This window comes from Trematomus bernacchii, unplaced genomic scaffold, assembly GCF_902827165.1.
Source record: "Trematomus bernacchii unplaced genomic scaffold, fTreBer1.1, whole genome shotgun sequence".
NCBI lineage: Eukaryota > Metazoa > Chordata > Actinopteri > Perciformes > Nototheniidae > Trematomus > Trematomus bernacchii.
The window spans coordinates 892639-905027 of NW_022988058.1; the positions used below are offsets into that span (position 1 = coordinate 892639).

General features: G+C 40.1%; 1 protein-coding gene across 2 annotated transcripts in view; it reads right to left on the bottom strand.

The window, feature by feature from the left end:
- LOC117474461 (leukemia inhibitory factor receptor-like) overlaps window positions 1-11552 on the bottom strand; it is a 77845-nt gene extending 66293 nt beyond the window's left edge. The window contains exons 1-6 of one of the 2 annotated variants that reach the window (XM_034120259.1): window positions 11348-11552; window positions 11094-11249; window positions 2296-2447; window positions 1949-2087; window positions 1575-1844; window positions 1357-1483 (exon numbers count right to left, since the gene is read on the bottom strand). In XM_034120259.1, the coding sequence (XP_033976150.1) occupies window positions 1357-1483; window positions 1575-1844; window positions 1949-2087; window positions 2296-2447; window positions 11094-11229 (824 nt within the window). In that variant the 5' untranslated portion in view covers window positions 11230-11249; window positions 11348-11552. Of the gene's footprint in view, window positions 1-1356; window positions 1484-1574; window positions 1845-1948; window positions 2100-2295; window positions 2448-11093; window positions 11250-11347 lie in introns of both variants that reach the window. The other variant, XM_034120258.1, reaches the window with a different exon arrangement.
- Window positions 11553-12389: the final 837 nt, after the last annotated feature.

Sequence of the window (12389 nt, forward strand, 5' to 3'; positions counted from 1 at the left end):
CTCGTTAGCTTACTGCTACTATTAGACACTGCGCCCTGCCCACTCTGTTGCCAGATTTGAGAGAAAGAAGCAACACATACATGATGTTGTGTAATTTTAAACCAAAACTAAGGCCTCAGGATGACTTTAAGACGTGAACATGGTCATTTTTGTTTTGTAACATTAAATAAAATAATACAAATATTTTATAAAAACTTTTTTTCCCGATCACGTGATCGGATCAGGACATCTCTAATTATTATTGTTGTTGTTGCTATAATGCAGGTGTATTCAATTGCATTTCAAAGAGGTCCAGTAAGAGAAAATGTAATTAAATGCTCTGTTTTCGCTGCCTACCTTTCTCTTTTTTGAGCACGCCATTTGAAATGACTCACTGCTGTTTCTCGTGAACTGTCAACTGGGGGGGAGCCTCGCTGTGTGGAAACGGGCCGCTGAACGGACCTCAGTCACCTGTCAGCGCAACTTAAATTATGCCGTTTAAAAACATTAAAAAATAAAGGGCGGTGCCGGCCGTCAGCGAACGAGCCGGTCGTCAACGGCCCGCTGACGACCCTGGGTGGAGGTGAAGGGAATGAGCACTTTTACAGCCTTTTTGGCGAGGTGGGGGAACTCGGTCTCCACAGACAGCCAAAAGTGTGCAAGTGACACTTTACTCGTCTTTTTCTCGTTTTTTTGTTCTCACGCTGCGCCTCCCCTGAAGCTCTCTGGCGCCCCCCCAGGGTGGCGCGCCTCACACTTTGAAAACCGCTGCTCTACATCATCATCAAATGGTTGGTTATACCATCGGGAGAACTTTGGGGTTCAACATCTTGCCCAAGACTACTAGCTCAACACATCTTAATCATAGATTGGACTGTCCATTATGATTCTGAAAACATGGTGTGCTTCACTAATTCAAGTAGAACACTTTTTGCTAGTAGTTTAAATATCAAATCTTTATTCTCTAATTTGATTTAATACTCTTTTGTGTGGTTCTCTTACATTTTAAAGAGGCTCTTTTACGGGTTTTTTCAGGGTTTTCCCTTTCCTTGAGTGTGTAAATGGTCTGCAAAGGCTAAAATCCCTGTACACTCTACTTACATTGCCTCGTGCTCCAACACATTGTACGTGATAGGCTAAGGGGTGGGACATCTCTAAGCAGTTGACTAATCTCAACAGAGATGGCCAGCTAACCAATCAGAACAGACTGGGCTCTGGTTTCAGACAGAGGGTGAAAAGAGGTGCTGCAGCACAGGCAGTATGAGACAAATAAAGAGCTTTTTGAACAGTAAAGCATGAAGACATGTCCTAGTACACACCCAGCAGAAAGTACAAAAATGAACCTAAAATGAGCAGGATATGTCCTCTTTAATATACCTTCCCAGCAGCTGAGGATCTTTTGGCTTTTTAAAGGGCCAGCCTTTTCCTCCTCCTACTGTCCACTGACATTCAACTGATTCCAGATCTCGGGTTTCACACTGAAGGTCTCTGTAACGAGGTGGGTCTGAGTGGTGATGCCAAGGATAGAAACATTTATACGGTTAGCATTTATTACACAGATATTACACTACATTTCAGCACCAAGTCATACTTACAGCCAATATAAACACAGGCACCATTCTCCTTGTTTGTTTTTGTTTTACATATTACATTGGTACAGCTGTTTTCTGACACTTGATTCAGATAGACGGTCAGGGCATATGTCTGATAGCTGGTAGTGTTCACTGGTGCTCCATCATAGCCAGTCAGATACATTGTGCTGAAGGCTTCCCTTGAAGGCAGAATGCAGCAGAAAGTGACTGTACTGCCAACCTTGAACCATTCGTCCTTTGGAAAAACCTCTGGCCCTTCTGAGGTTTGCTTCCCTGCAAAAACATAATAATGTGAAATAAAGCATCTGAAGGACTGTTGCACTATGAAATGTGGAATAATAATAGCTTGAATATTTTTTTGATGATCGAGTATTAACCAGGAATTGTCTGCTCTTTCCAAGGGCTTGTCTGGGACCTGAGCCTGACTGAATGGGAAGCACACTCCAAGGCCAAAGAGGAAGTCCAGTTCCAGTAGTGGGTCGATTCTATCTGGTCAGATGTCACAGAAACTTCATCCTTAAAACCAAACTAGAAGTCAATCCATCAAAAATTGAAATGGAATTATATTGTCCAATATCACTCGTTTACATTTGTCTTGGTTATCTTTACAAGATATCTGGCGTACAACACAACATACAAGAACACATGTTTGTTTAGGTAAAATAACCCAGAAGCTGCATTGTTATGGAAGTCAGCAATGTTGGTGTGATAAAAATGATCTTACATAATGGACTTGTTGGCCTGTTCTGAGAACCACTAGTTGATAGATGAGCACATCCTGTACTGCAGAGCATGAAGGCTGGTCTTCCCATGATAACAGGAGCATCCGACCAGAGTGCTGAAGGGTCACATTCTGAGGGCCACAGTAAAGGAAACCTAAGGAAAATGATCATAGAACATTTAAAGAATCTTCCTCATCATGAGGAGCAAAGAGAAAAACCAAAGGCAGGACATCATCAGCTGCCCAGAAAAAGGACAGATATGAAGACAATTTATTGTGTTTGTTATTGTGTTCGTCAAACAAAATCTCTTGTGGAGCATCTGTAACCTCTGTATAAACAGAAAGTAAATGATTAACAATTTAAAAAAGTTCTAACTGTGTCCTTATATTTGACATAAATATTAGATATGAACCATTTATCGGTAGTAGTTCCTGAGGGGAAATTACATTTTCACTCTGGTGTTTTTTACATCACATCACACACATGCAACCAAGAGCACTCGGGGCTTTGGTGTCTTGCTCAAAAACACCTTGGCAGTGCCTTGAATGGATGAACTGGCCCCCCTCGAAATACCAGTCCACACTCTGTAGTAAGTCCGATTGGGACTTGAACCAAGGACCCTTCAGTTCCCAAGACAAGTCTCTACAGACTTAAACTATTGGCCAGTATTCTTGTAATGATACAGATTTAAACCTGCATCCACCACTAACATTTTCCCAGGATCCACCCACTATTAGAAATGAAAAACAATCTAAAACACAAAGCATTATGTTGCCACGATCTCAGTGTGAATGTGTGTGTGGGTCAGAGGTCGCGTTAACCGAATATTTTCCGTCTATGACGGATTTTTTTTAACAATGACGGAAAAATCTGAAAGCAGTCCGTCATTTTGACAGATTAGAACAAACTCGGAACTGCGCCAAAGCTTCCCCGGTGTTATGCCATGTTATACATGCCCGCCAAAAAGGAAATGATACCGTTTCAAAACCTAACTTTGCCGTACAAATCATTGAAATGTCTGCAAGTTTTTGCTTTGCGCTGTGCGCGCTCCCACGAGGTGCAGTGGGCATGCATAACACGGCGCTAACAGTTCCCCCCCCGACTGGTAATACTGGATTTTGACGTACATTTGACAGCGAAAAAGTCTAGCACAACCTCTGGTGTGGGTAAATGTTGTCATATAGAGCGAGTGAGTCGGGAGACTACGAATGTGCTATTTAAATGCAAGTCCATTTACGCAAGATGTAATAAGTTACTAGCTGACAGGAAGTTAATGGTGAAGTACTTCATATTAAAAATTGCTCTTAACAGCAGAAGCTGTTGGTCTGCATTAGCCGTATGCATAAAATGCAATATAAGGGTACATTTATTATCTGAAGAATTTCGACTTCTAAAGGTGTGAAGGTAGACGCAGCCATAGTTAATTATGTTGTTAAGCAGACAGGCTTTTAGCCATTCAAGTGTCATAGATGGATGGTAATGACGGTCCACCCATTAGACTGAAACATCTGGAAAACTATCAAATTCATATTATGTTCATATCGCATTCTTATAAACAGCTGTCATCCTTCTTCTCACTGATAGCAGAGACTCCAGTCTACATAGACCATAGACTAAATTCTATAAAAATGAAGTTTCTTTTCAAGCTCCTTGTCCATCCATAAAGATGCCCCTCACTATTATCAGCCCTGGTGGAACTTCTTTTTTCTCTTCCTCTTTTTTCCCTCTTTTTCTCTCTTTGTCTCTATGACTTTATCAGTAAGTCAGTTAATGACTTCATAAATCTTGTCTAGTAGCAAGGCAGGTAAGCAAAGTTGGCAACTATAATGCTTATAAGCAAATGCTAGTGTGTTAAAATCCAGATGAGAACATAAATTCTTCCCTGAATTCAGGAAGAAAAAGGCACATGCAGCCTCTTAACCTAGTGGACCATTAATAACCTTGAAAATATTTTGTCCACCTCACTGGCCCCCAGAGATGGTTTCCTGTCGACCCTCAGTTGTGTGTCTGTTTTCAAAGTTCGAGATGAGGTGATCCATCAGCACAGCTCACCAGCACTGCATGTTAGAGCCAATGGAGCAGTCTTCCCTATACTGTCTCTACCAGTGGCGAGCCGTCAGGGCCCTCTAGGCCCTCTCCGAGGGCCTAAGATATTCTAAAAAATAATATTTGAAAACATTTAAAAGAAAAACATTTGTTTTTAAATATTTTTTTAGTTATATTTTTCATTAGTTTTAATTGTATTTAAAATAACATTTCCAAATAAATAAATCCTTCGAATCTGCCTGTTCAGTTTCTGTTGGAATGCCGTCTCTGCGAGTTATGTGAAGACGGGAGAGCTTGTTGGTCCCTCTGTACATTCACAGAGGGCCCGCTATAGTAACTCAATGAGAGAGTAATGTCAAATGACAACACACTCTCACTCCCTAAGCGTCCAGGAGCGACGCTTGGTCAGGGTCCCGTGGCGTCCAGTTGTGACGCGCCGAGGCTCCTTCAGCTTCATAAACGGACGCAAAGAGCTTTCAACTGATTGCAATGTATTCCCATCGGCGGCGGTATTTGACGCTTAGGGAAGCACGGCATTCGTTGGTGTCGGAGGCTGTTAAAGGCAATGTGAGCGTCCATTCCCATTGGATAACGGAGAATTGTACACCCGGAAGTAAGTATTCCCCTTACTGTCGATTGATTTGACAGTGATATCTCCACTACTCATCAACTCAAAAACTTAATTAAACGACATTGATAGGTTTTAGTGTGTGTACAATGCTTTTGTCACGTTTTCCCCTTCAATTCTGAGAAACAGGTCGTTTTCTATGAGTTTTGGATGGCCGAAGACATTACATTACCCACAATCCTCTGTAGCAACCATAGACTGTATAACAAAATTAAATAATACATTATTCCGAGTGTGCTTGCTTTTCTCTTTGAAAGTCATCACATAACGGCATTGTAATACACGTTTCGGCTGCATTAAATATGACATATCTGCCGTAGTTAACTCTATTTATAGAGCTCTGATGACAAGACTTCTAGACAAACAGGAACTGCCGCCAAAACTGAAAACTTGACGTGGATCTTAAATATATAAGCAATTAAACAACATCTTACATTTCTTTTCACACAATACGTCTCCTTGCAGTATCAACACTAATTCGGCTGACCTTTATATTTGATCCAATTGGTAGATAGGCTGTATTTACGCCATAACGGTGCACAGCTGATAGAAAGGGACACCTACTGGTTAAAGCACGTTATTGCATTTTATAATTGTATTATTAGATATTAATAGGAGGATGTGCAAAACAGACAAACTAATAAGGCTTTATTTAAACATTAAAGAATACTTTAGGTTAAGGTCTTCTTTTGAATAAGAAAAAAGCTTTGGGGGTATAGAAGATGAATATGGAGGGATGAAATCCTCTTTGATGGTCACACATGCAGAGCACACAGCACACACAGTGACATTTGTATCTACAGATAAATATTAAGCCTGACAAAGTACTTAACGTCTAATATATTGCTTTCCTGTAATGTTAACTATGTTTAAGCACTTATTTTAACTGATATTATACATATGTATTATACTCTTATAAGATGTATGTAGATAGTATAAGAAATGTTTAGAATATGACAATGTAATGGTGGAGGTACACATATTGATAGATGTCTTGTAATGCACTGTTGAGGAACCTGTGACCCAAGTTTTTCATTCATTGCATAACTACACCGTAGTTGTGTATAATATATGTCAATAAACCTTAGAAAATCTTGAAATCTTGAAAGGGATGTGCAAAATAGTCATTATATACAGTCTTTAATTAACTATTAGTAGAGAATAACGACGAGTAAAGAATATACTTTATAGGGATCCTATTAATATCTAATAATACAATTATAAAATGCAATAAGGTGCTTTAACCAGTAGGTGTCCCTTTCTATCAGCTGTGCACCGTTATGGCGTAAATACAGCCTATCTACCAATTGGATCAAATACAAAAGTCAGCCGAATTAGTGTTGATACTGCAAGGAGACGTATTGTGTGAAAAGAAATGTAAGATGTTGTTTAATTGCTTATATATTTAAGATCCACGTCAAGTTTTCAGTTCCTGTTTGTCTAGAAGTCTTGTCATCAGGGCTCTATAAATAGTTAACTACGGCAGATATGTCATATTTAATGCAGCCGAAACGTATGTGATGACTTTCAAAGAGAAAAGCAAGCACACTCGGAATAATGTATTATTTAATTTTTGTATACAGTCTATGGTTGCTACAGAGGATTGTGGGTAATGTAATGTCTTCGGCCATCCAAAACTCATAGAAAACGACTTGTTTCTCAGAATTGAAGAGGAAAACGTGACAAAAGCATTGTACACACACTAAAACCTATCAATGTTGTGTAATTAACAAGGATAATCTGGTGTTTTTGAGTTGATGATTAGTGGAGATATCACTGTCAAATCAATCGACAGTAAGGGGAATACTTACTTCCGGGTGTACAATTCTCCGTTATCCAATGGGAATGGACGCTCACATTGCCTTTAACAGCCTCCGACACAAACGAATGCCGTGTTTCCCTAAGCGTCAAATACTGCCGCCGATGGGAATACATTGCAATCAGTTGAAAGCTCTTTGCGTCTGTTTATGAAGCTGAAGGAGCCTCGGCGCGTCACAACTGGACGCCACGGGACCCTGACCAAGCATCGCTCCTGGACGCTTAGGGAGTGAGAGTGTGTTGCAAATGACAGTACAATTGACCAATCATATCTTCCCTCTAAATGGGTGGGCTTTATTTTCGTGGACTTTATGACAAGTTCCGCCCGCTGTGAAGTTTATGCAAGTGTATAAAGTGGTGCAGTGACGCGTCCTAAAACCCGGAAGTAAGCTGCGCATGGGTTCCCTCGACACAAAAGCATTGGGATTTCTCCATAGGATTTTGGAAAATAGCTCGAAATAAGGTCTGGAAAACGAACCTGTTAGATAAATGCACGTTTTGTTCAGCCGGATAATATCTACATGTCTACCCTACTTTTATGATTTTCGAATCACAAATCTAATCGATAGATTTATGATCGATAGATTTATGATTAGCATAAGTTCGTTCATGATGGCTCATGTCAGTGATAGTGATGACATTGTTGCGAAATTATTAACCAAGTCATTTTCAAGATTGAGTTACAATGATAAACTGGAGTGGCAAAGGATCAGCTGCATGACCCTGCCATCAAGTGCTTCATCCAAAAGGACAGGAGGATGGACTTTGTGTTTAAGTGATTTGATCATCAAAGGTAGGCCCAAATCATTTTCAATAGGCGCGTTCACACCAAGTACTTTTCCCACAATAGCTCATGAGAACTTTAGTTCATGAGAGCTCTTTTAGTTCTGATGAACTAAAGCAGATCGCGTTCACACCAAAATGAGTTCCTGGGGGTGGATTAGGCAAATGAGCCGCTGACGTCACTTCTTCTTCTTCTGCTTTGGGTTTACTGGCAGGCCGCAAACAATTTCACGGCGAGTACAGTAGGTGGCGGTATGCACCTTAAAGTTGCAATTCGCCAAAAAACCGAGAGAAGAAGAAGAAAAAAAACTTCCGCTTCCGCTGTATGCTTCTGTTTACCTTCCGACCTCAGACACGGTATGGAGTTGACGTTTTGGTGCTCGTGTTATACAGCTTCGTAACTGAGTTATTTAAGCCAATAACTCAGCCACAAATACAAATACAGATCGACCATTCAAATGCAATAGAAATGCTGAGTCGGAGGCGAAGGCGGTTAAGAAGCCTTAACAAAAGGATTGGACGACGAAAAGCACACGCTATGGACATGTTTCACCGTAGGACAGCTGAGGATGATGACCGTTATCACGCCCAAAGAACAGCAATCACATTAATACTATCTAATGTAGGATTTATGGAGTTATGTAGGGCTAATTTGTGTCTTTGTATGTGTTCCAGATATGCGAATACTACGGAACGCGTCGTGTCGTCTCTCTGGGTGAACAATAGAACATCGGCCTGGTGGGAGAAGGTAGTGCCAACGTACACCAATGTGCAGTGGATCAAAGATTTCCGAATGTCCAAGGGCTCTTTTCAACTCCTCTGTATTCGCCTGGAAGCAACGTTGGGGAGACGCAACCTAAAAAAATCACCGCGGGGCAAGACACGCGCACAGCCCTGATGAGGCATCTGAACAGCATGGAAATTGTAAATTGACAATAAAGCTGATCTTTTGTACAGTGCATTTGGTTCTCTCTTTTATTTACCACAGTCAACAGACACAATTACAATAGTGCAGACACACCTTAGTGCAAAGATTAAATGTCAGTATCAAAACAGTACTCATACTGTATATTTGTATATTAATATGAGTATATTATTATGTTAAATGTGTGTTAAAGACAATGGGATGAGGTTGAAAGCTCTTTAAAAAGCTTTTGTATACCATCTTTACTGTGATAAATACATACATGTTAAGCATACACACCTGAAGAACTGCGTTACACACACACAGGTTAGTCTGTGTACTGCTGCACTGCTGCTGGTTTAAACAAAGACAGTCATGATGCTAGTGCCGTGCATGTAGGTTCTCTTTTATTTATCAGCAGCAGATCAATAAGTGTCAGTAGTATCAAAACAATATAATAACAGTGGCAATATATATATATATATATATATATATATATAATAACAATAGGTAGGCTCAGCAGCAGACACACCTTAGTGCAAAGTTAGGTGTCAGTATTAATAACAGTGGCATATATATATAATCACAATAATACAAAATTAACTGTCCCAGGTGTAGGCAATTTGGGGTGAAGTGTCTTGCCCAGGGACACAACGACATCCTGACTGCAGTAGGGTTTGAACCTGTGCTCCCCTGAACGCACCAGACCACTGCACCACACGCCTCCCAACAAGTCATTGTACAGTTTATCAACGACGACAAGTTTTTCTTAATTTTTGTATTGAAGGCCTGTTGGATTTAATCGCTTAGCACTGCCAGAAGCCCAGCCTGAAAGGTATTTTGTTGCTCCACCTCGATTCCTGGGCCTTGTGTGAATGCAGCAGCCGTTCGTCGTGCATCTCCTTGGCACGCAGGTCCTCATTCTCCTTGCTGACCATGGCCCGGCGGTCCATCGCCATGATGGTGTCAAGGAAGCTGTCATCGCGTGCCCACTTTCCTAAGGTGAAATATGCAAGATACAAGATCAGTTTAATCGCAACAACGAGACAACATTGTCCAACATTGGACATGGTGCAGGCAGGGACAGTGTACAAAATGCAGGTTTAAAGTAGAAGATAAGATAGGATCAAATAATATCAAATAAAAAATAAATATCAAAGTGCCCTTATTTATTGTTTTGTGCTTAATGTATGCTTGAACTTTGTTTTATAGGGATTAGTGGACATCAGTTAGATGTGTAACCTTCTTTCAAGGCCAGAGTAGTTACAGTGTAAGTGGATTGACATCTAACATAACATGGCTGAGTACAATTATAACAATCAATAAAAAAAAGGAAAAATAAATAGAATTTCAATTACATTTCTACTTAAATGTGCAAAACATATTAGAACATCAGTCTTTGTGGCATGCAGGTAATCAACTTTAAGCTTTTACCATTAACATGTAGAATGAATGTTGCAAATGACTTGAAATTATAGCAACTACAATGTATTGTTAGAGGTAGCATTATGTCCAGCTAGCATGCTAATTTCTAACGTTATATTATCGTTTTATCCCGGAGGGGAAAACTAGTTTCTAATCCTGAGAGAAACACCTCGCCTGAAACACACAATTAGTGCCATGAGTTAGTGAAGCAAATTACAGAACATTGCACACTTATTCACAAGTCAAAACGTGTTCATAGCGGGCACGGCTGAGAATAGCTAGCTAGCTAGATGTTGTTAGCCAGCTTGGACCTAACGTTAGCAAGTTCTAGCATGGCTAGCTCGATCTACTGAGCAAATAAAAGTACATCTAAGACCATTATTGTGCAGATTAAAACAGTGCAGTGCATGTATTTTATTTTACCTTCATAGTCGTCCCGACATGACTTTGCCAGGTCTGCTAACTTTGCTGAGCCACGGAAACTGCATTCAGTAGAAGCTTCTGAATGCGGCGCTTCGCGTCCTCCGAGTAAATCGCCAGAAGCGCCGACACATCCTCATCACTCCACCGCTCCGATGATTTATTTAGTGTTGCTATAATAACTGCTTTCACAAAAGTAATCTCTTCGGGTGCGCTGCCCGAAGCGAGCAAATACAATGGCCGCTTTAAAAAAAAAAATCAGAGTCAAACGGGCGTGGTTTGCATTCCGCACAGCCAATCAGACGTATGAACTATTTTCTCCCACAACAGTCCCTGCTCTCTAGCAGGGACTGAAAAGCGGGTCAGACAAACTAATTTGAACTACTTTAGTTCCTGGGGCTTTTTGGTGTGAACGCAAATATATCGTAGTTCTGATGAACTATTGTGGGAAAAGTATTCCAAAGTACTCCGGTGTGAACGCGCCTATTGTGGGAAAAGTACTTGGTGTGAACGCGCCTATTTTAGTAATGATGTCATGACCGCAGCAAATCTGGATCAGCTCCGTTGTGCCCCCGTTTTCAGAGATGTGGGTAAGGAGGAAAAGAGAGAGGGTTTTATTTTCTGACACGTTGTTAGTCTCCTTACACACCGGGGACACATTTATGTATAAAAGACATCAAAAAGTGTGTTTTTCCTATTTATATGGTATAGTTGCTTTAAAGAATGCCTCTCTTGGTACTTATATGCTGTTCAAAGTTAAAGGATAACACACTCACCATTTTCTTGGCTTTTTTCATCTTGTGTGCTCTTGCAGAACAGTGAAAGCAATACAATCCAAATGATCATCACAATCCAGTTTGTCAGTCCTCTTGGAAAATGTGCTTTCACTATAAAAAAAGATCTCAAAAACATCCACTTCACACAGCTAATACCTAAAGAAATAAATAAAAATGTCAGTGTCAAAAAAAGAAATCCTTTAAAAAAGCTTATTCCCAAGGCATTTTTATAAGGATGCATAAATCGTACTTACATGAAGAAGTCAGACTGATTGTTATGGATGGTACAAGTACGCATTCAGTCTAAAGGCTTGAGATGCTATGAATCCAACAGAAGAAAGTATCAAGTTACTCCCTGAAGAAACACTCCATTTACAAGCAGCCAATGACGCATTCTTTGGAAATCCATTTGCTGTTTTAGGTCATTAGGGTTGTGAGATCCTTGCACACTTTGATGCAGGAAATGGGAAGCTGCTTTCTGGTAATAGTGAGTCAGAGATTCCAGATCAGACATGTGCTCACAATGTTTTGATTCCTGGAAATGACTTGAAAAAACACGTTCAGCTAAGGATAGCAGACTGTTACTAAGCACTCTCTGATCAAGGGACGATGTGTAGTCGAATCACTCTCCAGAAAGAAGTCAGTGGAGGACCCATGATGTTTGCTCAATTTGCGAAGACCTAGAATTAGCTACAAAAGTCTCAACCAATGACCATTTGGAGAATGTACAGAACATTTGGAAATATTTATTAAAATAGCTCAGAAGCCCCCCCCCCCCCCCCTAGTGTGTGGTAGTCACATATGGTTAGTCAAATATTCACAATATTTGACACGCACATTGCTCATGGTACTGTTTTTCGTGTTTTCAGCAAACTTTTACAACTCCTCCTAGGGAGTACAAAAAATCCTATTCAGGATATATTAACTGCACATTAATTGTTATGCTAAATTACGACAATCAAACAGCGAGGTTGTTGGTTTAAGGAGAGAACAAACCATTTATGATGATTTACGTGTTTTAAACTCAGTGGCGGGCGCCGCCCCACCTCTTCCCACATTCTAGATTGTCATTAAAAAATACTTTAATTTTAAACTTTTTTTTAATGAACAAGGTACATATTATATAGTTGGTGTCAGTTAAAGGTGGGGTAGGTAAGTTTGAGAAACCGGCTCGAGATACACTTTTTGTTATATTCCATGGAATTCTCTTAACATCCCGATAGCAATGAATATATATATATATATATATATAATAGTGCTTTGACTAAAAAAATCCATAAAAAAATGTCATCTGTG